At 38.9% G+C, this 27660-nt stretch overlaps 1 protein-coding gene across 7 annotated transcripts; it reads left to right on the top strand.

Annotated features, from left to right (window-relative positions):
• On the top strand, nt 1-27660 carry LOC131162319 (transcription factor bHLH80). Of its 7 annotated transcripts, none has more exons than XM_058118659.1 (6): nt 26-673; nt 944-1087; nt 1262-1327; nt 17169-17237; nt 17769-17855; nt 27453-27660. In XM_058118659.1, exons 1-5 carry the CDS (start codon nt 212-214, stop codon nt 17814-17816), a joined length of 789 nt encoding a protein of 262 aa, XP_057974642.1. In that variant the 5' UTR covers nt 26-211; the 3' UTR covers nt 17817-17855; nt 27453-27660. The 7 variants fall into 7 exon arrangements, with proteins under 7 accessions (XP_057974640.1, XP_057974639.1, XP_057974642.1 ...); XM_058118658.1 differs by lacking the exon at nt 27453-27660 and adding an exon at nt 18011-18172; XM_058118657.1 differs by lacking the exon at nt 27453-27660 and having other exon boundaries at nt 1-673; nt 17769-18172.

The following is a 27660-nucleotide window of genomic DNA, read 5'->3' as shown; positions in this document are numbered from 1 at the left end:
CACAGGGATTATCACGCTGACGCTGTTGAGTGCTGCTGAGTAGCCTCGGAGTAAAGAAAAGCAGGGGAGGGACCATCTGATCTTCCTTCACGCTCTGCGGAGAGAAAGCTGCATTAAAGCAAGAAAAAGACCAAGGTTTCTCCTTTCTCCATTACTGCAACAGCCAAGCTCTCGAGTCCTGAACTAATTAGTTTGAATTTGAAAGAAGCAGATGCAACAGACACCTGCCGGTGGTGCTGGAAGTGGAGGTGGCGGCAGCGGCGGTGGCGGGAGCAGCGGTGGAGTACTTACCCGGTTCCGCTCAGCTCCAGCCACCTGGTTAGATGCTCTGCTTGAAGAAGAGGAGGAAGATGACACTTTGAAGCCAAACCAGGGTCTTTCTCAGCTTTTGGCAGGCCATTCAGCGACACTCAGTACCCGAAACTCCGGGAATTATGCGTCTTCCGCAGATTCAGGGTTGTACGAAGCTGGGTCCGGTGGCTCCGGCATGGGTTTTCTTCGACAGAACAGTTCTCCTGCGGGGTTCCTAGGTGCTGAGTCTGAGGGGTACTTGTCAAACTTCGGGATTCCGGCGAATTATGACTATATTTCGCCGTCGTCAGTCGACGCGTCTGGTAAGGGGCAGAGGGAGGAAAAAGCACAACAAGCTTCTGCAAAATTTTCGGCCCAGTTGGTAAGGATGCACGGATTAAGCTAATTTTATTCAGTTTTTGCATTTGGATTCATTTATGCTCTGTTTGCTTCCAGAGAACGTGTGGGAAAAAGAAAGAAATCATTTGCTCAAATTTCTCCCTTTTTTTTTTTTCTGTAAAGGGAAATTGGCTCAACTGAGGCAATTGAGTTTTTCTGTTTTCTGGGTTCTAGATAATTACAAAAACGAGATTCAATTTTTTGCCTGCCTTTTTTTTGGAACGGAGTAGTGATCTGTTTATCTGAACTGTAGAAAGTAGAGCAGAGTGCGCAGCTACCTGGTGCAATGAGTGGTTTATTGGATATGGAGATGGAGAAAATTTTGGAGGATTCCGTACCATGCAGGGTTCGAGCAAAGCGTGGCTGTGCAACACACCCCCGTAGCATTGCAGAGAGGGTTGTTCAATTAGTTCATTTGCTTATTATTTGTCTTTCCCAATCTTATTTTGCTGTGTTATGCACCACACCCTGGGAGCATTGCAATGAGGGTAGCCCAATCAGTTCACTTGCTTATTATTATCTTTCTCAATCTTATTTTTCTGGATGTTAATTGGTTAGTCTTTTGTGTTAGGTTCGGAGGACTCGAATCAGTGATAGAATAAGGAAGCTTCAGGAGCTTGTGCCTAACATGGACAAGGTAAATCTGTCTGCATTGTTACATGGATTTTATTTTACTTTTTTTTTTTTTTAATTTGGATCGAATTCGACTTTGTGGGATTTCAGCTGTTACTTTGTAATCAACTAATCATTAGTCATTTGGTGCTTTTAGTATTACAATACACTGCTGTTTTTGGGATTAGTTGATCTTGTCAACATGTATAATAGGCACTCTAGTGAAACTTCTGCAAAGGTTAATGAGCTTGAACTCACATGGTTTTTAATTGACATATTTTTGTTTAACCAGATTTTTGGTTTGAAAATTGAGAACTAAATCATCATGAGTGAAATGCCTTTTTCATTTACCAAAATAGCACATGATTAGGAGATTATGTTATTTTAATATATTAAATTGAATATGATATAGAAGGTTTTTGCTAACAATTTGAAAGCGACCTTTGTCTTGGACTTCAAGTTCAACTGGGTTACTTTGAGAGCCACATGTGTAGGCTTGGGAAACTAGAGATCATGGTTGATCCACAATTGTGAAATGTTCAAGCTTGAATCTTTGGATGACTGGCATTGGAGAACAAGGAGAAGTGGAATTATTAGCCCACATTATACCAAATTCTTAGTCTCAAATTATTAAATATTTCTTGTATTTCTCAGTCCTTCTGTTAACTTCTTAAAGATTATTGGAATTTGACTCCTGTACGCATGCTGCTTTGACTGTCTGCAATTTTCTATCTCCCCATCATTTTTTTCTTTTTTGCATGGATCCAATAAGCAACAACAGGTCTCCTCATGTTATTGTATTCAAGTTTAGCGACAGGTTCAGACATAGTAGAGCATGAAACAGGCTTGTTAATGGCTGCTGGAAGAGGTGTGGTTCATCTCTAACCTCTCTTTGTAACAGATGTTGCCTCTGGGGATCTTAAACCAGGGAAGAGAGAACAACTAAATGAGTTTGGGTAATAAGAAATGAGATTGATGTTGGAAACAATGGTGTGGGCTGTGCACCTCAAAATTGAAGCTCATGCTTCAACAAAAGCAGGAAATAGAGAGGAGGGAGGGAGGGAGTGGCTTTCATGAGAGCTTGAAAGATGGGAGCATATAGCCTTGAAGAGTCACTTAAAAATTCATTTTTGACTGATTAATGTGTAGCTTTAGTTCAGTCAGCTAGTTAAGAGGCTATTAAGAGCAAACAAATGGTCCATAACCTTGTTTACATTTGTTGTGTGGCTTTAGGTCAACCAAGCAAAATGGCACACTGAATGGATTGAGATAGATTGAGATGGGTTTATGTTTTTCCTGCTCCATTGGAGGCCCATCAGCCCTAGGCTACACAATAGGAGGTAGTCCATCTCCCACTCCCTTGCTTTTTCCTATTCCTCCTTGTTTCGAACTTGAGACAAAAACATTGTTGATCATAGATAGGATCATAAACTAGATCTTTGAGGTTAGTCATGGTTTACATAGAGGATTGAATTTAAAAAGAATTTTGTGCATCAGATAGAAACAAAATTCAGCAATTTATATGTTTTCTTTTTAAGAAATAATGCCCTAAGATTATGCGTGCGCACATGTAGAAAATACGACATGAGAGAAAAATCAAAGGGAGAAGAAGAACATGAATTTACGTGATTTGGCAATATGCATACGCGCACGGAGTCCTTCTGCAATTTCACTATCAATGAACAGCTGCCTTGGCTATATCGTTGTATTGAATCATGACTCTAACACACTGTATTGTACCCTCATATGATATACAGTTGTATTGCATTATAACTCTTTACATATTGTACTATATCCTCATATGATATATAGTCGTATTGCACCATAACTCTTAAGATACTATACTGTACCCTCATATGATATATAGTTGTACTGCACCATAACTCTAATTTGTAACAACCTTCACCTTGGCAAATATTAACCCTTTTAGAGTTTTCAGACTACCCTCTAAATATAAGTCGTAACTCAATAATTTCCACCTTAGCGAATATTCTCTCCTTTAGAGTTTTCAAACTATACCCTCCAAATATGAGCCACAACTAAACGATCTCCACCTTGATGAATATTCACCCTTTTGGTGTTTTCAGAATTGTACCTTCACCTGAAGCTGCACCACCACCATAGCCTATAGCTCCACTGCTGCTATCGCTGTGTTGCGTCTTTGTTCGCCTCCGAAACCTATGGCTACCACCGCTGCTGCGTCCGCGTCCGCGTCCGCATCTGAATCTTGCGGCTATAAACATCGTATCTTTTTGCTCCACCGCGGCCACTATCGCCACCACGTCGGCATTGACCTCCGAATCCTGCGGTTACCACTGCCGCTGCCACCATGGCCTATGGCTCTATCACGGCCACCACCGCCTCAGCCTATGGCTTGCGTTTGCCTCAGAATCCTGCGGCTACCACTGCCGCCATGTCCATGTCCATGTTCGCCTTTAAATTTTGTGGCTACCACCACTGCCGCCGCGTTCGTGTTTGCCTCAGAATCCTGTGGCTACTACCGCTGCCGCATCCACATCCGCCTCCAAATCCTGCAGCTACCACCATCGGCTATCATCGCCGCTGCGTTCACCTTCACCTCCAAATCCTATGGCGAGCTCATCTTCTTCGGATTCTCTCCTATTAGAGCCCTATAAACCTTCTGTTGAACCAACAAATCAGTTACCTACATCTGCTGTAGGTTGAAGTTTCCTTCACCATAAAACTTTTCAAATTTGGTCTTTACCTCGCTCATCGTTGCTACGATCTAGACACAAATCCAAAAAAAAAAAAAGCACGAACCTGGTGCTTGGGCATGCTCACAAGTGGAATTTTCAACAATCTTCCCCTTATTTGTTAGTTTCAACTGCTCCCTCATGAACGAAGACCATCTCCCTCATGGGAGCAAATCAAATTCTCCAACAGTTGCTCAAGTGGACCTTACTCCCACGCCTTATGTGCCACAGATTGCATTCTATGTGTCTTCGAACCAATTCTACGTCCTATGTTTTTACCCTATTTGAATTCATCTTCCAGACTTAGATGATCCTTATTGGCCTCGGTTATATACTTTGTCCTCCAATTGTTAGCATGTTAGGAGCATTAGCTTTACATCTTGACTTTTACGATGCTACTCGCCCATAGTTATGAACCATCATGCAACCAACTAGCAGTCACTACTGAACCATGGGAAAGAGCATGAAACCATGGCAGTCCACTCATCTACAGGATTAGCATTTGTAGGATCCACCACTCATCTTCTATGGGATCAACATCCGCAGGAACACATGCATGAACACTCGAGCTCAATTTGGTCCGTCAGCTTTGACACCAATTGTTGAGAAATAACGCCCTAAGATTATGCGTGCACACACAGAGCAAATATGATAGGAGAGAAAAATCGAAGAGAGAAGAAGAACACAAATTTACATGGTTCGGTAATATGTCTAAGTCCATGGAGTCCCTGCACAATTTTCACTATTGAGGAACAACTGCTTTGGGCCTGGGTTTCAACTCTCGGCTACAATGTGTATATATAGCCCCGTATGAAATCCCAAAAGACCTTCATATGATCTATAGTTGTATTGAATCAAGACTTTACATACTATATTGTATCCTCATATGATATACAATTGTATTGTACTATGACACTAACATACTGTATCGTACCCCATATTATATATAGTTGTATTGCACCATGACTCTAACATATTGTACCATATCCTTATATGATATATAGTTGTATTATACCATGATTCTAATTTGTAACAACCTTCAAGTGTATACCTTTTGAATATGAGCGACAACTCAACAATCTCCATCTTGGAGCATAATCACCCCTTTGGAGTTTTCAGACTATACTCTTTGAAAATAAGCCACAATTCAACAATCTCTACCTTGGCAAATATTCATCCCTTTGGAATTTTCAAACTATATCTTCTGAATATGAGCCACAACTCGACACTTTTGTTGGGAATTTGTAACATTGGAAATTTTCTTGATTTTTGAAAAATTTTGTAGCCATGAAATTTTGCAGAAAGAACACCATTGGTGATTTAAAATCTCTTAGATAAGCAAATAAACTCTAGTAAGACAGAGAGAGTAGTTCATAAAAAAGGACAATATATCCTCCTCCAGTTATATATATATTAAAAAAAAAAACCTTCTACAATGAACAAAAGTAAAAAAGAGAAACAAACTACTGAAGTAATGAAGCCTTCTAGTCTCTTTGCATATCAGTTGCTGCACTCCTTTATATATGCTAGGTTTAGAGCAACAGAATGAAGACAAGAAGTAACCTACGTGAAACCAAGAGAATTGACACCCTTTGCCTATTAAATGTTCTAGATTTCTGCCGCAACCAAATACTGTTAGGAATCTGTGAGCAAAAAAAACACACACCAGAAAAATAGATGATACTAGAAATTACGTGGTTCGGTCTAGATTGACCTACGTCCACGGAGCACACCATAATCTACTACGAAACCGGGAGAAAAATACAAACTCTCAGGCAGCTCTCTCTGCACTCTTCCTCACTCTCTTTTTTGCATTCTACCTCTCTTCTCTGTACATTTTTCACTCACACACATCTCTCTATTTATAGATGGCTGGAGGAATTAGATTAAATGGTGATGGAGGAATTACAATAAATCGGCAGACATAGCTCAACGCGGCTCTAGCTTGCACTAGCTTGCACGTGGCACCAACTCACACATGCGTCTCCTGGCTCCAGCTACTCAACAATCTCCCACTAGGAGACGGAGACGCCTTCTCAACCAGTTTATGGTTAAATGATGTGCTCAAATATGTTTTCAGGAATGAATACCAGCTGAAGTTGAACACAACTTTAGCTTCTTTGTAGTCACCACCTTGTCAACATATCTGTCGGATTCCTGCTACCTTGGATTTATTCCAGTGTCAACACTCCATCCTTTAATAGAGATCTGATGAAATGATAAGGTAATCCAATGTGATTGGTTTTGGAATGAAATGCAGAGTTCTTTGCCAGATGTATCGCACTCTAACTGTCGTTATACAAAACATTTCTTTCCTGCTTTATTCTGAGCTCTGTTAACAAACCTTGAAGCCAAATCATCTCTTTACTTGCTTCTGTCATTGCTACGTACTCAGCTTCTGTAGTGGATAGAACAACAATTTTCTGTATTTGTGACATCCAACTAACAGCTGTTGTGCCAACAATGAATATATATTCGGTGGTGCTTCTGCAATGATCAATTTCACCTGCAAAATCAGCATACATACCCTTGAATTTTCAAGTCGCTTTTGCTGAAACATAGGCACTTATCAATAGTGTCACGTAGATATCTCAAAATCCATTTCACTGCTTCCTAGTGAGTTTTCCCTGAATTTGACATATACCTGCTGACAGCTCCCATTGCTTGGCCAATATCTAGTTTGGTACCAACCATAGCATACATGAGACTTCCAACGGCTGAGGCGTATGGTATCTTAGCCTTGAAATCTTTTTTTTCATATGTCTGGAGAGACTGATCCTTAGAGAGACGGAAGTGACCTGCCAATGGTGTATTTACTGCTTTGGCGCTGCTCATGTTAAACCTCTGTAAAACACGGCTAATGTACTTTGATTGAGATAACCGCAACGTACCTTGTTGCTTATCGCTTGAGATCCACATCCCAAGAATCTGCTTTGCAGGACCCAAGTCTTTCATGTCAAACTCCTCTGACAATTGCTGCTTCAATTTTCTGATCTCTTTTATATTTGATCCTGCGACTAGCATATCATCAACATATAACAATAGGATAATATAGCTAGTATGATACCTTTTGAAGTAGCAACAGTGGTCGGAATTGCACTTCTAAAAATTTTTCCTCTGCATACAGCTGTCAAATTTCTTGTATCATTGCCTAAGAGCTTGTTTGAGATCATAAAAGCTCTTATTCAATCTGCACGCAAGATTCTCTTTGCCTTTAACTGAGTAACCTTCTGGCTGTTGCATATGAATTTCCTCATCAAGGTCACCATGAAGATATGCTGTATTCACGTCCAACTGCTCAAGATGTAAGCCCTCTGAGGCAACAATACTCAATACAAATCTGATAGTTGTCGGTTTCACAACTAGTGCAAAAATATCAGTGTAGTTAATTCCTTCTTTCTACTCGAAACCTCTGACTACTAATTGGGCTTTATACCTCTTGGATTCATTATTCTCTTCTTTGATCCTGTATACCCATTTGTTGTGAAGAGTCTTCTTACCTTTGGGCAACTTAGCTAATTCTCATGTTTTGTTGGAGGTAAGAAACTTCATCTCGTCTTTCATTGCAAGCTCCCACTTGCTCGAATCTCCTGTCTGACATGCTTTAACATAGCATTCAGGTTCTCCTCTATTTGTAAGAAGTAAATGATTCACATACCTCCTATTAGGTACATGTTGCCGAGAAGATCTCCTAAGCTCTGGAGATGGAGTAGGAGGTAGTGGTGCAACAATCTACTCCACATGTTCCTTTGCCTGAGGATTCTCGGTGTTCTGCTGAGGATTCTCGGTGTTCCGCTGACGTGTCCTTACACCTTCTAGGACATCATCCACATCTACGTAGGTTGTTTCAAACTCTATAGGTTCTGTTGTGTGTCTATTTTTGTACATTACCTTTTCATCAAAAATCACATCTTTGCTGCTGATCGCCTTTTTGTTTTCATTATCCCAAATGTAATACCCATATTCATCTCCACCATAACTAACGAAGGTGCATTTTCGGGATTTTGGATCAAGCTTATTCCTGACATGATCATTAATATGTACATATGCAACACAACCAAAAACTCTCAAATGTGAAAGTCTTACCTCTTTATTGCTCCATACTTCTTCTGGTAGTCTATAGTCTAATGGTACTGATGGATTCTTGTTAATCAAGTAAGCTGCTGTGTTGACTGCTTCTGCCCAAAACATCTTTGGTAAGCTTGACTGCAAACGCATGCTTCTGGCTTTTTCTGTCAACGATCTGTTCATCCGTTCGGCTACGCTGTTGTGCTGAGGCGTACCTGACACAGTTATTTCCTTTTTGATACCATGCTCATAGCAGAATTTCTTGAACCCGGTGTCATCATACTTGTCACCGTTATCGGTTCTCAGCTTATTGATTTTCAAACCAGTTTCATTTTCAATCATTGCTTTCCAAATTTTAAAAAGCATCAAAGACATCAGATTTGTTTTTCAGGAAGTAAACCCATACCTTCCAAGAATGATCGTCAATAAATGTTATGAAATAATGCTTCCCAGTTGTGGATGAAATGGTCGTTGGTCCCCATACATCTGAATGGACTGGCTCAAGTCTCTCCTTCTTTGGGGTACTGGTGTTCGTTTGGAAACTGACCCTCTTCTGTTTCCCAAGTATGCAATCCTCACATGTGTCAATCTTCACTGACTGTAAATCACTTAACTTTCCTTTTGAGTGCATCACCCTGAGTCCCTTCTCCCTTAGGCGTCCGAGTCGTTGATGCCAAATGTTGCTATCATCATTTCTTGTAGCAATTGTAATAGACATGCATGCATTAGGGGTTACATAAAGAGTTCTACTTTTCTTACCTCGTGCAATCGTCAGTGCACCCTTCGAAATCTTCCATTCATCACCAATGAAAGTTGTGTTATATCATTCATTTGCCAGTTGACCAACTGAGATCAAGTTCTTTCTTAGGTTTGGAATATATCTGACATTTCTCAGCTTCCATACTGACCCTTTCATCTTGATCTTCACTGTCCCCTTGCTGGCAATGTCGCAAGGTTGATCATTGCCAAGATGTACTTTACTGAAGTCACCTGGTGTATACTCCTCTAGGCAATCTCTATTGCAAGTGGCGTGAAATGAAGCTCCAGAGTCTAACACCCAAGACTCCTTTTTGCTCTCCAAAGAGCAGGTCAACATATCATCATTTTCTGAAGCAACATTTGCTTCTGTTTTCGCCTTCGTCTCATATTCTTTCTTCGGACCTTTGCACTGGTTTCTGTAATGACCAGTTTTTCTACAGTTTTAGCACTCAATATTCTTTGTGCCCTGAGAACCTGTGTCCTGAGAACCTTTGGATTTTCTGGATTTGGACCGCCTGGACCTAGATCTTCCGTGATTGTTTGATCGTCCATGCCTGCTTCCTCTACCTCGACTTTCCATGTTCAAGGCTGAACTCGAAGTAGAACCATGGTTTGACTGCATTTTGATTTCTTTCGTCAAAATCATGCTGACGACCTCATCGTATACTAGCTTTGATTTTCTTGCGGAGCTACTGATTGCAGTAACAATACCATTCCAACTTTCGGGCAACTGATTGAGAATCAGTAGGGCACGAATCTTACTATCAAATGTAATCCCGACTGAAGTGAGTTGATCTGACAACTCGTTGAAACTATTCAAATGTCTGCTAGAACTTTCACTTGCAGACATGGTCATAGTAAATAACCTTTTCATAAGATGTACCTTATTAGCGGCTGATGGCTGCTCGTACATGTTAGAAAGCGCATCCATTAGAGACTTGGTGGATGATATGTGTTTGATATTAAATGACACAGACTTTGACAACGTCATTCTAATAGTTTCGAGAGCTTTCCAATCAAGCAACTCCCACTCGTCCTCATTCATAGATCCTGACTTTCCCTTCAATGGTAAGTGCAACTCCTTCTCAAATAAGTAATCTTCAATCTGCATCTTCCAGAAACCGAAATTGTGCCGTTAAACATCTCGATCTTTGAGTTCTTTTTGTTCGACATCTCGATTTGCTGACCTAGAGATGGAATTAGCTAAAATGGATAGCACGGTTGGATCCGGAACGGTTGAAAACCTTAGAAATGGTTTAAGTCTTCCGAAACGGCTTTAAAAAACCCAGTCAAACCCTTGGTCAAATCTGGTCAAACACAGTCAAACTTAACCGAATATACCTCTGACTGACGGAATATTCTTGACGGCGTCAAGATGCGGTCTACTGATGTGGTAGGGTGTGGGGTCCACTACGGATGTGGCGTTGGCGTGGCACTATGGGGCCCACCCACTGGAAAATTCTGTGGGTCCCACTAGATGACGTGGCAGCGCTGACGTGTCAGTTGCTGCGGTTGCCACCTGGCGACTGACAGGGATGCTGCGTGTTGGTTGGTTGGGTCTAGATCAACCGGTATGGATCCGGGTCGGGTATGGTCCGGGTCTGAAGCGGGTTATCGGGTCGGGTCGAAGCAGCCGGGTGAGGAAGACGCATGGAGCGCGTGTGGGCGTGTGGTTGGCAGGTCATCGGCGCGTGAAGACACGGATGACTCTGGCGTGGCGCGTGTTGGCGTGTGTGGTGCCGTCTGGGCTCCTTTCGAGCTCAGGTTTGCACTGTTGACTTTGTCTCAACGAGATGAACGTGATGATGGTCTTAAAATTCAATTTCAAGACACTGGACAGGGCTCTGCTTTCAGTGAATTTCTCCAATCTGGTGTTTCTGCTCCGATCCAGTCTCTGATACCACTTGTTTGGAATCTGTGAGAAAAAAAACACACCAAAAAAATATATGACACCAGAAATTACGTGGTTCGGTCTAGATTGACCTACGTCCACGGAGCACACCATAATCCACTATGAAATCGGGAGAAAAATACAAACTCTCGGGCAGCTCTCTCTGTACTCTACCTCACTCTCTTTTCTGCATTCTATCTCTCTTCTCTATACATTTTTCACTCGCACACACCTCTCTATTTATAGATGGCTGGAGGAATTACATTAAATGGTGATGGAGGAATCACAATAAATCGGTAGACACAACTCAATGCGACTCCAGCTTGCACTAGCTTGCACGCGGCACCAGCTCACACACGCGTCTCCTGGCTCCAACTACTCAACAAATACACCAGACTAAAGTAAAGTGTATGACATTTTCGAAGTATCTTGTTGAGAAGGTCAATGATATTTGACCTTTCATTGACAAAATATCTGGCCATTCATTGACAAATATATTGCATTAGTTGTATATTTGTTTAGTTGTCTTTTATACTTAGTACCTAGAATATATTAGCGTAATTGTAGGAAATCTCTTGTATAAAGCTACGTCTCCTAATTGAATAGATTATTATTTGAAGGCAAATATTCTTTTCCTTCTTTTACATGGTATCAGAGTAGGGAACGATACCTTAGCTCTCCCCCCTCTTTCTTTTGCCTTCCTTTTATCGTTGTTTCCCATTATCATGGTGAACGAGCAATCTTCGAATGAAGGCAAGCTTGATGATGCCAATCCATATTTTCTTCACCATTCCGATCATCCAGGAACGGTGCTTGTTTCCAAGCCCCGTAATGGGGATAATTATTCGACATGGTGTAGCTTCATGATGATTTATTTGAACGCTAAATCCAACTTAGGCTTCATAGACAGGACCACCACAATGCCGTTTGCTGCAGCCAAACCAGACGACTATGCTTCGTGGAAAAAATGCAATGATATGATCCTCTCTTAGATTCTCAATTCGCTCACACAGGATCTTGTAGATAGCATCATTTTTTCGACCACCGCCCAGGAGGTATGGGAAGACCTTCGGGATCGTTTTTGTCAAAGCAATGCCCCTCGTATTTTTCAGATTGAGAGGGACATTGCTTGTCTTGCTCAAGATCAGATGACTGTTGTGGCTTATTACACAAGGCTGAAAAAATTATGGGATGAACTAGGATCCTATAATGACACCGTTTGCTCTTGTGGGGCGGACCATAAGAGACGCAGATTGATACAATTTCTCATGGGACTCAATGAGTTCTACAGTGCAATTTGAAGGCAAATTCTATTGATGAATCCACTACCTGATGTTGCCAAGGCTTACTCTTCCATTGTACAAGAAGAGAAGCAGCGAAGCTTGGGGGCTGCACGTGAGATGATGGAGAACTCAGACATGGTTGTTCGAAGGGCTGAACTAGTGGCTCTGGCTGTTCAATGTGGACAAGGTTCTTCTTCTCGTTCCAACTCATCTAATCGAAAACCTTTGCATTGCTCTTATTGTGACCGTGACCATCATGTGCGAGAAACATGCTGAAAGCTGAATGGGTACCCACCAGAACACCCTGAAATGCATCAAACAGGTCCAATCAAGGAAGCACTCATTTCAAGCACAACAATAGTCATTAGTCTTCAGTCAATAATGCCAAGGAGGGTCCAATAATGCAGGAAGTGCCGTCGGTGACAAATGGGCTCTCTGATTTGCAAATCCAGCAAATCTTAGCTATCATGCAGGGAAAAGGGACAACACAATCCGTCAATCCTAAAGCTAATGCTGCAGATGCTTCCTCAGGTTTGTTACAAACAGTGTTGTGACTCCATCAATTAATTGTTGATAGTGGTGCAACAGACCACATTACTTCATCTCCAACTTTGCTTGTCAACAGCAATAAGAACACCCTTTTGGCACCAGTTGCTATGCCAAGTGGAGAACGGGCTCCGATTACATCCATTGGGAATTTACCTTTGAATTCATCTATTACTTTAAAAAATGTGCTTGGTGTGCCATCGTTTAAGGTGGGTTTAATGTTTGTGAGTTGAGTTACCAGAGATCTCAATTGTTCAGTAACCTCTTTTCCCTTATTGGTGTATTTTGTAGGGCTTGATGACAAGGACGACGATTGGTTTGGGTGAACAACGAGACAAACATTATTACTTGGTTGCGCTAGCATCAGAGAAGCCAAAACCTCAAACTCCATCCGCAACAGCCACTTCTTGCCATTCACCTAGTTCTCAAGTCACCTCCTCCACCGCTTTATGGCATTGCCGATTGGGCATTTGTCTTTCTCTAGATTAGTTTTTATGGTAAAACATTTGTTAAGTTTCCCTTTCCAATCTAATAATGCTTGTGATGTTTGTGTACTTGCAAAACAAAGTTGACTTCCGTTTTGTATTAGTTCAATTTTGTCTATTAGACCTTGTGAATTAATTCATTATGACATTTGTGGCCCTTACAAAATTGCCTCTCTTTCTTGTGCGAAATATTTTTTGATTATTGTGGATGATTATTCTAGATTCACATGGGTATTTTTTATGCATCACAAAAGTGAAACACAACATTTACTTGTCAATTTTTTTCTCATTTGTCCAAACACAATTCCATGTTTCTATAGCCAACATTCGGATCGATAATGGTGGAGAATTCTTCTCTATGTGGGAATTTTTTAAACAAAAAAGGGCCACTTATCAACATTCTTGAGTTTATACTCGTCAACAAAATGGGGTTGTAGAACGCAAGCACTGCCATATTCTTGAGCCAGCTTGAGCTTTTCATTTTCAAGCCCACTTTCCTTTACATTTTTGGGCAGAATGTGTTTCTACTTCTATTCATATAATTAATCGTTTGCCCACACCACTCCTTTCCCGCCAAACTCCTTTTGAACAACTTTATGGCAAGCTTCCCTTTTATTCCCATCTTTGAGGTTTTGGGTGTCTTTCATATGCTACTGATGTGCACGTTCCCCATAAATTTGCTCCTTAAGCCAAACTTTTTATTTTTCTTGGCTATCCAATTGGTCAGAAAGCTTACAAGCTCTATGACCTTGCCACCCATCAAATGTTCACTGGCCGTGATGCTGTTTTTCATGAAACTATTTTTCCTTATGAGTCCATTCCATCCACTTCCTCAAATTCAGACCCTGTGATTTCTCTTTTTGTATCCGATCCTTCCCCACTAGTCCAACAACCCTCAGCACCGGAACCTGTTTCTCCCGTCCAACAACCCTCCCCACCGAATCCAGTTTCTCCTCAGCCATCAACTGCTAGTCCTCCTCCCGAACCAGTTTTACGCTGTTCTCAACGACGTCGTCACCTTCCCATGGCTTTACGTGATTATTTTTGCAACCAAGTGACGTCTCCCAACCATTTTCCGCCTTTATCAGGTCCACAAAAAGGTACGCGATATCCCCTTAGCAATTTTGTCTCTTATCATCGTTACTCACCACAGCATTGCTCCTTTACTGCTGCTGTCAATCAAGATATTGAGCCTACATCTTATATCGAAGCAGCTTCTCATTCCCATTGGTAAGAAGCAATGCAATCTGAATTGGCCGCTTTAGAAGCCAACCACACTTGGTCCCTCACTTCTCTTCCTCCTGGTAAGAAGCCTATTGGTTGTCGTTGGGTTTATAAAATCAAACGACACTCGAATGGCATTATTGAGCGTTTCAAAGCTCGTTTGGTTGCGAAAGGTTGCACACAGATGGAAGGTATAGATTGCCACGACACTTTCTCTCTTACTACTAAAATGATTACTGTTCATTGTTTATTGGCTTTAGCAGTTGCCCATAATTGGTCTCTTCACCAACTTGATGTCAACAATGCTTTTCTTCATGGTGATCTCCATGAAGAAATTTATATGTCTCCACCTCCTGATCTTCGGTGATAGGGGAAGAATCTAGTGTGTCGCCTTCACAAGTCGTTATATGGCTTAAAGCAAGCTTCCTGACAATGGTTTGCCAAGTTCTTTACAGCTATGAGCTATCCAAGCTGCTGGATTTGTTCAATTGAAAGCAGATTACTCGTTATTCACATGTCGGAAAGGCAAATTTTGTACAGCTTTGTTGATAAATGTTGATGACATTCTTATTACGGGTAATGATGTCAATGCCATATTAGCTCCAAGCAAGTTCTGCATAGTCATTTTCAGATTAAAGATTTGGGTGATTTGAAGTATTTTCAGGGCATCAAAGTTTCTCGGTCAAAGAAAGGTATTTCCATCTCGCAACGAATATATACTTTGAAATTTTTAAAAGATGGTGGATTTTTGGGTGCTAAACCTGTGAAATTTCCCATGGAGCAAAACATAAAGCTCTCGGATTCAGGTGAATTGCTTAAAGATCCATCTCAGTATAGGCGACTTGTTGGATGCCTAATTTATTTGACTATTACCCTGCCAAATATCACCTATTCGGTCCATTTGTTAAGTAGATTCATGCATGCACCACGCAAACCACTTATGGAAGCTGCATTGCATGTGTTGCGTTATTTGAAAAGCACTCTAGGACAAGGTTTGTTTTTTCCTTCTCAGAATGATTTATCTTTGCGAGCTTTTTCTGATTCGGATTGGGCTGCTTGTCCAATATCTCGTAGATCCACTACGGGTTATTGTGTTTTTCTGGGATCTTCTCTTATTTCCTGGTAGACAAAGAGGCAGAAAACCGTATCTCTCTCTTCAGCAGAAACCGAATATAGAGCCATGACAGGTACATGCTCTGAGTTATCTTGGCTACACTCATTATTGACAGATTTGAGAATATTGCATCTAAAGCCAGCATTGTTATATTGTAATAACACAGCTGCCTTACATATAGCAGCAAATCCCGTTTTCCATGAAAGAACGAGATATATAGAGATGGATTGTCATTTTATTCGTGACGAAACACAAGATGGTTCAGTTGTAACCAAACATGTTGCAACAAACCAACTTGTGGATGTGTTCACCAAGCCATTGGGAAAGGAATCTTTCTCAACTATGACGCACAAGTTGGAGTTCTTGACATTCATTCTCCAACTTGAGGGGGAGTGTTGAGAAGGTCAATGATATCTGGCCTTTCATTGACAAAATATCCGGCCATTCATGGACAAATATATTGTATTAGTTGTATATTTGTTTAGTTGCCTTTTAACTTAGACTACCTAGAATAGATTAGCATGATTGTAGGAAATCTCTTGTATAAAGCTACATCTCCTAATTCAATAGATTATTATTCAAAGGTAAATATTCTTTTCCTTCTTTTACATATCTTCCCCTCCTTACCATAACCAAAGTCCTTGACATATATATGTATTTTTCGCTGAACGGAAAAGCTTTCCTAAGATGTGAGACACACCAAACACTCCCCAACACACCATAGAACTTCAGCCAAATGCTCCAAGGGAGAAAACAACAAAGAATATCTGCATTTGATTCATTAGTTTGGAAATAATGACCATGCACATATATGGAAAGAAAGCTTTATGGAGTCTTCTTAACTAAGGTAAATTGTTGGCGTTAATCAAATTAAGGACATCAAACTGGATAAATGATGATTGTGGGTGGAGTCTTGGCTTTCCAAATAAGTAAATGCAGAGGAATATGAGCACCATTAGATCCTGAGTTAGATGATCAAAGAAAGACTAATATGATCAAAGAAACACGTAATGGGAAGATTTGCTTGAGGCTTCCACAGTCCTGACTGTTCTACATGGTCTAGAAAGAGAATGGAAAGAAACAAGTGCAAATGAACAAGATCAGGAGCATCCCCAATCCACTGATCCTTTCAAAGAAACTCTCTATATCGCCAATGTGAAACTTCACACAAGGCATAAAAATGAGAAAATGAGAAATAAATTTCTATGGATTCACATGAGTGATTAACACCTAGTATAGAATCCCAACCATTCTGATGGTTTCTTTGGTTACTTCAATTTATTGCTTCTCCTTCCCTCTAGAGGATAAAAGAGAGGGGAAAAAAAAAAAAATAAATAAATGAAAGGAAAAAAGAAGAAGAGGGATGTAGGGGAGCTGGGGAATCAAAATAATGTCCTTGTCATAGGTGAGATTGTATCTCAACAGTGGCCAATCCCTCAGGTTTGAGACTGTTCTCTCGTAGCCTCCTTTCCAGTGCTGCAACAATTTTACTAGTCATTCCTTCTGTAGAAATTTTTTCCCCTTGTTGGGTATGAGTTTGCCCTTGTTGCTGTTTGGAGTATATGACTGCCTTCTCTTTTCTTGGGCATGCCCTTCTCTTTTCATGGGCATGTTAAAATTTTCATTCATTTCAAATTGATCATATTCGTGTTGTTAATTTCTTCAAATACATAAATACTACATCAACCATAAAGTATTTGCCTTTAGCATATTGTCCTTAATAAGGTATGTTCATCATCTTCCATAACTTTGATAAAGCAACTTTGCTATTGTTACTTGCAGCAAACTAATACAGCAGATATGTTAGAAGAGGCAGTAGAATATGTGAAGTTTTTACAAAATCAAATTCAGGTACTTCTTGCTTTGAAACTAATGTGAACTTCTGTTTGGCTATGTAACTGAAAATACCAGAGAAAGAGCAAGGATTGAAATAATTCATCCACCATTTTGAAATGACTTCAATATCCCTTTTCTTTTTCCTCCTTATTCTTGGCAGAGAAACTTATTTTCTGCAAGGCCCTGTTTGGAACTTGGAAAATATTAAGGAAAGAAAAGCTTCATGTTAAAGAATCTACTTGTTTATATTAGTTATCCAGGAAAGTGAGAAAGGAAACAAAATATGTAGTAAATTAATGAGCAAAAAATTTATTTTACATGTCATTAAGCTTTGATTTTCGTATTTTTCAACAAATTTTCATTATTAATGATATTTGATTTGTAGAGAAAATAAATTGGGAAGTTGATTTTCTTCTCTTTTTTGTTTTCATCTTAATAAAATCCTTGACCCAAACAGATAAAAGGACGTGATGCATAATATTATATCTGGATTTAATGTATTTTATTAGTGCAATCTTCAAGTATTGAAATCCAAAATTATGGCAGGAACTCGCTGAGCATCAAAAGAAGTGCAAATGCTTAGTTAGAGATTAGTGGAAGAAGAAATCAAAGAGAGCTTCCCCAATACTCTAGGTTTGTGATATGTCGATTAGAATTTGTTGGGGTGGTAGATGATGATGCTCTCTCTCTCTCTCTCAATCTTTCATCTCCCCCCCCCCCCCCCCCACCCTCTCCAAAACAAAAAAAATTTCTGCTTTGAACCATTTTTCTGCTGAATTCATGGGCAGCATGTTGATGTTCGCCTGGGAGCATGTTAACAGTGGAACCCATGATCAAGATCTGTGGGCTTCTTCTGGACAAAGCCCTCTTTGAAGTTGTCTTGGCAACATATTAGCTGTAAAATTCTGTACACTATTACATCATTTAATGGCAAGCTTGTTTATATCAAATCTTTGTTAATTTCCCCATGTGTATTTTGACCATTTGTACACCTGGTGGACCAATATAACTTTCAGTCTACAATATAAATTACTCTGAAATTCCTAAGTGTTACTTTAATTACTGCTCATAAAAGAATTAGTTTTGTTTTTATTTTTATTTTGTGTTCTCGGATTCAACCTGAAAAGTTATTTGCTTTCACTTTTTTTAGGACTTGTATCATCTCCTGTTTGCTATTGTAACTTATCTAATTGACTTTTGTTATAGAAAGAGGCCCCATCATTCATTTGTTACAAGAGAAAAACTGCATGATTGCATCTGCATATGGCATATTAGAATTTAATGTTGCATCATCTGCTCATCCACACTTTCCATTTGGTAAGTTACTCAGTTCCCCCCCATAATTATAATTCTTCAGTGAGTTAATTAAGCTTGGTTTGCAGCATAGACATTTCTTAGAATAACATTTATTTTGTATAAATGATTTTCATTGTAAATTATTATATTCTTATATAGTTTTTTGTTCAAATTTTACCTCAATCCGTTCCAGCTGAGACTTGCTGAGTCGAAAAATGTCATTATTGCCCGGTAAAGTTCATGCATTTAGCTGAAATTTAATTTGATGGAGGAAATTGAACTGATCACAGTTGTCTTGAAACTGGGCTGTCATGACATCTTTGATGAATGGTTTGATGTTTCATGGAGTTTTTAGATGCTGTCGGACCAGAAGTACCAAACATTCAGCACAGATGGTGCTTTTGGGAAGCAAATTTATCTACTGATTTAAATAGTGAAATCTGGTTTACATATTGTTGTGTGAATCAATTTGTTGACGTATAATCTACAAATTTCTAATAAAGCCACATAGTTAGCAGTAACTTGAACACAATTTGACTAAATTTTTTTTATTATAAGCTGTTTATATTTGAACTCTTGTAATTTAAAAATGCTCACAATATGAGCGGATATGCAGTTTGTGAGTCTAATAGTTGTGATTTCAGTTTAGTACTTTGCAGTTGCTTTAAACTATCCACCGTTAATTTGCAACTCGGGATATTAGATAATTCAATTAAATAGTGTAGAAATTCTGTGTATATTAAAGAGATTTAGGGTGTATTTATTGTATATTATTGAGTGAAATTCTTTTAGGAGGTTGTTTCCATATTTAGAGTAGAGATTGTATTATAAATAGTTTGTATTGGTTTGTACAAAATTATTCAAGAAATACAGAAATTCCTGAAAACCAAGGTGTGGTCTCAAGAGTGGGGTCAATTGGGTTTAAAAATTTTCTTTTAATTTCTTTTAAGAATCCTCAACCTCTTTTACTTCTTTTTAATGAATTTTTTACTTCTTGTTAATTTTTTCAATACACAATAAATACTTAAGTCTTTATATAATTCACAACCACACAATTATTTAATCAATCAAGTAACCAACTAATCAACCAAACCAATCAACTACAAAATGAGATTCAGCTTTTTATTTGTTTGCAGCCTTATATATATGAAAGTTTGCTGATATAAAGTCCTGTAATAATGAATTTGCTTTTTCAAAATGAAGTATAATATAAAATCCAGTACTCTTTCAAAAGCTTAGACTTTAAATAAACTTTCAGTTAAAGAGTCTTTGGGTGTTTAACCAATCAACGTACTTCTTTACGATTTCCGTAAAGTATGGATAAACCAGCGTACTTCCTTTCGATTTTTTGCAAGCCCAAAAACAATTTAAACTTCAGGTTATTCAATTTCCAAACTTCGTAGTATTTATGATTAAGGAATTTAAAAACATTCACGCAGTTTATATATGCTGAAAGTAAAGAGAGTAAGGGAAAGAGAGTGACACTGGGTTTTCACGAGGTTCAGCTTATCCCAAGCCTACGTCCTCGCCTTTGGCAAACAACCAAAGGATTTACTAAACTAGTTTCTTTTTCGGGCGAAACAACACAGTTACACACTCTTTCAGTAGGTTAGAGCTTGCCTTTCCAAGTGATACCCCTCACTCGGTCACTCCTTCAATTAGGCTAAAGTTACACCTTTCCAAGTGATACCCCACGCTTGGTCAACGATCCGAACACCTCGAATCGTCTAAGAACTACAAAAGATATGAAATAAACACTGCATACAAGAATACTCTCAAAACAGAGCAGATTAGTACAAATTCAACACTATGTACTTCAAGAATTTAAATATGAATATGAAATAGAATTGAAGCTTTAGAGAGCACCAAGGGTCCTTTAGTGATTGAGAAAACTCAGTATGAGAACCGTAGGTTGATGTTTTAGCAGCAATTCAGATGAATTCCCCAAACAAGAGTATGAGCAATAGAGAACTTTGAGAGAGATTGAGAGTTTGAATGCAAGTGTGCTGTGTGATTGTCTTGGTTATTAATTTCTTGGGATTAAGGAAGTATTTATAGACTTTTTAGGATTAGTTTCCTTGTTCTCCAAGTTACTTGGAGTGTCCACCAAGTTTTTATAACGTTCACATTTGAAAAACTAATTTTTAGAATTTTTCCGTTGAAGTTCAAAATTTAAAATCCCGTGGAGTTAGTCGACTAGATAGGTGACTGGATAGTATATTTCATAGAGTCAGTTGGCTGGACAGGCGGTTGAGACCCTTCTTTCTACTAGAAAATAAATTCAATAAATTGTCAGTCGGCTAATTGAACCACGTTCAAAAATGTCAGTCGGCTGAGCAGACTAGGTTGTCAGTTGGCTGACTGATCCTAGTTTAAAATAGTCAGTCGGTTGGGCAGGTTTTCAACATATAGTTTCTGTCAGTTGGCTGAGCCATTCCAAAAACTTTCATTTTTGATTTTTAAACTCTTTTGTTATTTGAAAGACTTAAATATAGCTTGTCAAACACATTTTTCAGGGTTTTAAAAATCTGGTCTCTAAGTCCATATTCAACCATAAAAGAGTTTCAAAAATATTTCAAAAGATATTTACAATATAAATCACTTACATAAAAACTTCTAGGATTTTGAACATTCTTGGCGCTTGAGTCTTCATGCTTGTCTTTTCTTTGAGTTCTCTTGCTTTGCTTTCTTTCGCCTCTCTTGCTTTTCTTTAAGTTTTGATATACTTTTAAGCTTTCTCTCATATTCTTCAAGTTTTAAAATATTCTCTTGAAATCCATGCTTTAAGCTTCATATGATTATCCTTCTTTGAAATATAAGCTTGCAATGGATCATTGACCTTGTATTTACATGTTTGATCCTTGTGAGTCTTGAAATGTCATTACTCAACCAAATATATTAATTTTCTCTTGTTTGTTAGTATCAAAACAAGATGTTAAGCCTTGTAAGGTCAACAATCTCCCCATTTTTTATGATGACAAACAAGGAGTTAAATGAGCCTTAAAAAAAACTTTTGCTTACAATAAGCACCATCTCAACAATCTTAACAATATTTGTAAGATCAATATCAAATTCAAATAGAGGAGTATTTATTCAATCACATAGTTTGGGCTCCTAATGTAATGACTCGGAAAATTTTAACTATTTAAAATAATAAGAAAGATGATAAAAGGAAAAAGGAAAATAAAAGAAAGGGAAAAAGAATTTTAAAAGGGTAACAAGCAAGCACTCGTCGACGAATTGGATTTTTCTCGTCGATGAGCAATCTTCTAAGCCTCTTTTCCGAGTATGCATGTCTCGTTGGCGAGGGTTTACCAAGAGAGGTTTTGAATTTCGTCGACGAGCTTCTGATTTCGTCCACGAGTGGTGTTCTTGGGCTCGTTGATGAGGCCACGTGGCAAGCTGTCTATAAATAGGCAAAAATCAGAATTTCAGCAAAGGAATTCATTTTTCCTTCTATTTCTCTCTCTAAAAACGACCCCTCTGCTTTCTTTCTTCGAATTCGGCTCAGATTTAGCCTAGTTTGACGATCCGAAGCTACCACGAAACTCCTGGAAAGATTCTCTGCAACATAGGCAGAGTAGAATTTTGATTTGAGAATTTTGGGAAACATCCCAAAACTAGGGTAAGTGAGATATTTTAAGGTTTTATTATTATTATTTTGAGATATATGAAACCTAGGAAACATTAAATGAGTGTTTTTCTGAGTTTTGAGTAAGTTGAGAATTTTTAGATTACAGGGTCTTGTGTTTGTTTGATTTTAAGTAGGAACTTGAGGAGTAGGTAAGGGAAAATATTTTATAACAACATTTTTATTAATTTTAAACTGGCTAATTTTAGGTATAAATTCTATATATTTAGGTATAATTTTCTGAGCAGTGTAGGTATTGAAAAATACTGTTTTTGATTATATATTATATTGGAAAAAATCGTGTGGCATGAAAACAATTTTGACAATCAAATGGTTGTGAATATTACAGAATTATGTTTTATTATGTGTTTGTGAATACTGTTTGGGTTGTGAATTTTGCTTGGTTGTGGATACAGTTTGATTGTGTATACTGTGGTAGATGTGTGGATGTGTTTGAGTAGTTGGATTTGCTTTTGATTTGTGCCGCGATTCATGTAAATTGCGATATAACGTTGGCAGTGGTATGAGGAGGTCGTTATATCGTACCTGATATTAATCATCATATAACGTTGGCAATGGTATGAGGAGGTTGTTATATGAGCATTTATATTAGGGGGTAAAACTTTGGCAGTTGTATGAGGAATTTGTTTTACCTATTTACCATGAACATGGTGGTTGTAATCTGTGTGCTGATTAGTCCTGCGTGGACCGTGTAACCAGTGTGGGTTATTAGTCCTGTGTGGACTAGTCCTGTGGGGACGTGTATGTCATATGTATAATAGTCCTGTGTGGACCAGTCCTAAGTGGACGTTGCAATCTGTGTGGATATGAACCCCGTGTGGGTGAGAATGTGGAATGTGTAAATCTTGTGTGGATTGATTTTGATATGTGTGTACATATGGAATTTTGTGAAATGGTTATTATTGGTTGCGTGTAACTTTAATTGTATAAGTATTTATGGTAAAGTAGATTACTCCGCCTGAGAGCTTGCTGAAGAAGGCGAGTGTTCTGATAATTATCTGTGGGTACTAGAACAGAGGGAAGCCACTTGTATGGGCAGGTGACCTTCCCTATTGACAAGGAATTTACTTGAATACATAACCCGAGGGCTTACTGAGAAAGTGAGTGCCTTGGTGTTAGCACTAGAGCAGAGGGAATTTACTTGTATGGGCGGGTAGACTTCCCTATTCTTGGGAATTATAAGTAAAAATAATTATATATGTGTGTATGTGATTGGGTGATAGAGAAGTTGACAATGATGTGATTAAGGGTGCATTTTCTCTCAGTTGCTTTTGATGGTGAAATACGATTGTATGTGTATTTTGTAATTATGTTAAAAACTTCAGTCACACACTGTTGTAACTTATTTCTTCTTTACTGAGAGATGTCTCATCCCGTTGATTATTTAATCTTTTCAGGTCTTTCAAGTGGTCGAGCTTAGAAAGCTCAAAGGCGAGGTTAGTTTTTGTGAGTGGATACCAGAACAGATATGTCTTTAGTTTTATGCTTAATATATATTTTGACTTGGTTATGTAATACGGTATATGGATGTACATTTTTATGGGTTGGCATATGTAAATATAGAACTCTGGTCTTTTGTTTGAGGTTATTTAATTAATTATGCGGCGTGAATGGTATCAGAGACGTATGATTGGTCTCATAACACTCTGGGCCTCACGTGGTAGGTCTAAGGAGTTATAGTTGGTATCAGAGCATAATGGTCTTGCGAACTTTAGGGGGATTAATACTAGAGTATAAGTTTGAGTTGGATAAGGGTAGGAATGGGTAGATTAAGGCACTAACAAGAGTTTGAGTTTGTTTCGTAGTTTGGAGGCAGAAATCCCTTGACGGACTTCTGTGATTTTCTGAATCAGTTGATGGTTTTAGAAAACTACAGTAAATCCATCAACGGTGATGTTTCCAAGCGGAGAGACTGAAATTTGGAATTTGAATTTGAAGGTTACTATGATTGCGGATAATTGGATGTTGGATATTTAATTGAGGATTTAGATATTAAATTGGTTTTATGTGTTATGATTATGTCAGAGATATATTAAGATGTGGAGATTCTAAATTGCTTCTGTTGTATATTTATATTCAGGGATGGATCCTAGAGGCAAAGGCATGAATGAAGGAGGAGGAAGTGAGTTGGGAGCTTCCAGTGGGGATGAGATTGACACCTCTCGACTGTTACAAGGAATAGCTCCTCAGGTTAGGGAAGAAATGAGACGAGACTTCGGGGGATCAAACTACCCACTAGTGCATTAGGGCTGTACAATTGATCAATTCATTCATCTAAAACCCTCATCTTTTGAGGGTGGCACCGACCCGATTAAGGCTAAGACGTGGATGCAAGAGATGGAGAAGATAATGGCAGTGTTGAACTGCATTGAGGAGCAAAAGGTTCTTTTTGCCACCTTCAAGCTGGCCAAAGAAGCTGAACGGTAGTGGCATGTAGTGAAGTTGTTGGAAGAACAACGAGCGGTACCTATAGTGATGACCTGGGGTCATTTCAAGCAGGTCTTCTACGACCTATACTTTCCCGCCAGCACCAGGAATGCGATGGCAGAAGAATTTTTCAACTTGACTCAGGGGTGCCTCACTGTTCAGCAGTATGCTGCTAGATTTCTAGAACTTATTCGCTTCACACCTTCTATGGTTCTAGATGAGTACCAAAAGGCAAGGCGGTTTGAAATGGGTCTGAATCAGAGGATTCATGACACATGACGTGTTTTCAGATTCAAGATTTCGCAGAATTGGTGGAGAAAGCTACTGTTGCAGAGTCGAGTCTGCAGAGAGGTGTAGAGGCATCAGAACGAAGGAAAAAACCTGTGTCTCCCCGCTCCCAAACAAATGTCAGACAATAGTCGTGGAGGGGAGACAAAGATATTGCAGGTCAGGAGTCGGAAAAGAACGATCGAGGATGATAGGGCGATTCGTCACGCCCCCACCGCCCTAGATGTAACCAGCGACATTGGGGAGAATGCCAAAATAGGGGTGTCGTGTGCTACAGATGCGGCAAATATGGTCATATAGCTCGAGAATATCGAGAATTATCAAACAATGCACCTGCTCCGAATCAGAATAAGAGGAACAACCCGGTGCCTCGTGGTGGCGGTGCCCCGATACTTATCTATATGTTGGGTACACCTGAGGAGGAAAACACTAAAGGCTTAGGTAATATGTCTGTGTTAGCATGTGTATTAATTTTGTTTGACTTTGCATGATTCGGTGTTGCATATGTTTGAATTGGTTGAAATATATGAATGTGGTTAGTTAGCTTTTTAGTTCTGTAAATGGGTAATTAACGAATTTCGAGGACGAAATTCTTTTAAGGAGGGGAGAATGTAACGACCAGAAAATTTTTTAACTGTTTCAAATAATAAGAAAGATGATAAAAGGAAAAAAGGGAAATATAAGAAAGGGAAAAGGAATTTAAAAAGGGTAATAAGAAGACACTCGTCGACGAACTGGATTTTTCTCGTCGATGAGCAATCTTCTAAGCCTCGTTGCTGAGTATGCATGTCTCGTCGACGAGGGTTTACCGAGAGAGGTTCTCATATATATGAATTTTGTCGACAAGCTCCCGGTTTCGTCCATGAGCGGTGTTCTTGAGTTCGTCGACGATTCTAGATGTCTCGTTGACAAGGTCACGTGGCAAGTTTCCTATAAGTAGGCAAAAATTAGAATTTCAGCGAAGGATTTCATTTTTCCTTTTGTTTCTCTCTCTAAAAATGACCCCTCTTCCTTCTCTCTTCAAATCCGGCTCGGATTTAGCCCGGTCCGACGATCGGAAGTTACCACGAGACTCTTAGGAAGATTCTCTACAACATAGACAGAACATAATTTTGATTTGAGAACTTTTGGAAACGTCCCAAAACCAAGGTAAGTGAGATATTTTAAGGTTTTATTATTATTTTGAGATATATGGAACCTAGGAAACATTAAATGAGTGTTTTTTTTTAGATTTGAGTAAGTTGGGAATTTTTGGATTATAAGGTCTCGTGTTTGTTCGATTTTAGGTAGGAACTTGAGGAGCAGGTAAGGGAAAATATTTTATAACAATATTTTTATTAATTTTAAATTGGCTAATTTTAGGTATGAATTTTATATATTTAGGTATAATTTTCTGAACAGTGCAGGTATTGAAAATACTGTTTTTGATTGTATATTATATTGGGAAAAACCGTGTGGCATGAAAACAACTTTGACAATCAAATGGTTGTGAATACTACAGAATTATGTTTTATTGTGTGTTTGTGAATACTGTTTGGGTTGCAAATTCTGCTTGGTTGGAAATACTGGTTGGTTGTGGATACGGTTTGATTGTGTATACTATGGTAGATGTGTTTGAGTAGTTGGATTTGCTTTTGATTTGTGCTGTGGTTCATGTAAATTGCGATATAGCGTTGGTAGTGGTATGAAGAGGTCGTTATATCGTACCTGATATAACCGTCATATAACGTTAGCAGTGGTAAGAGGAGGTCGTTATATAAGCGTTTATATTGGGGGGTAAAACATTGGTAGTGGTATGAGGAGTTTGTTTTACCTATTTACCATGAACATGGTGGCATGTGTTGTAATCTGTGTGCTGATTAGTCCTGTGTGGACCATGTAACCTGTGTGGGTTATTAGTCTTGTGTGGACGTGTATGTTGTATGTATGATAGTCCTGTGTAGACCAGTCCTGTGTGGACGTTGCATTCTGTGTGGATATGAACCCTGTGTGGGTGAGAATGTGGAATGTGTAAATCCTGTGTGGATTGATTTTGATGTGTGTACATATGGAACTTTGTGAAATGGTTATTATTGGTTACGTGTGAATTTAATTGCATAAGTATTTATGGTAAAGTATATTAGTCCGCCTGAGAGCTTGCTGAGGAAGGCAAGTGCTCTGGTAATTATTTGTCGGTACCAGAGCAGAGGGAAACCACTTGTATGGGCGGGTGACCTTCCCTATTCTCGGAGATTTTACCTGAATACATAACCCGAGTGCTTACTGAGAAAGGTGAATGCCCTGGTGTTAGCACTAAAGTAAAGGGAATTTACTTGTATGGCGGGTAGACTTCCCTATGCTCGGGAATTATTAGTAAAAATAATTATATATGTGTGTATGTGATTGGCTGATAGAGAAGTTGACAATGATGTGATTAAGGGTGCATTTTTTCTCTGTTGCTTTTAATGGTGAAATACGATTGTACGTGTATTTTGTAATTATATTAAACACTTTAGCCACACACTGTTGTAACCTATTTCTTTCTTACTGAGAGGTGTCTCACTCCGTCGATTATTTAATCTTTTCAGGTCTTCCAGGTGGTCGAGTTTAGATAGCTCTAGGGCGGAGTTAGTTTTGGTGAGTGGATACCAGAATAGATATGTGTTTAGTTTTATGCTTAATATATATTTTGACCTGGTTATGTGATACGGTATATGGATGTACCTTTTTATGGGATGACATATGTAAATATAGAACTCTGGTATTTTGTTTGAGGTTATTTAATTAATTATGCTA

The sequence above is a fragment of the Malania oleifera genome, chromosome 8, assembly GCF_029873635.1.
Source record: "Malania oleifera isolate guangnan ecotype guangnan chromosome 8, ASM2987363v1, whole genome shotgun sequence".
In the NCBI taxonomy this organism is placed as follows: domain Eukaryota; kingdom Viridiplantae; phylum Streptophyta; class Magnoliopsida; order Santalales; family Ximeniaceae; genus Malania; species Malania oleifera.
Note: the sequence above shows the minus strand (reverse complement) of the source record. Positions and strands in the feature narration are given on the sequence as shown.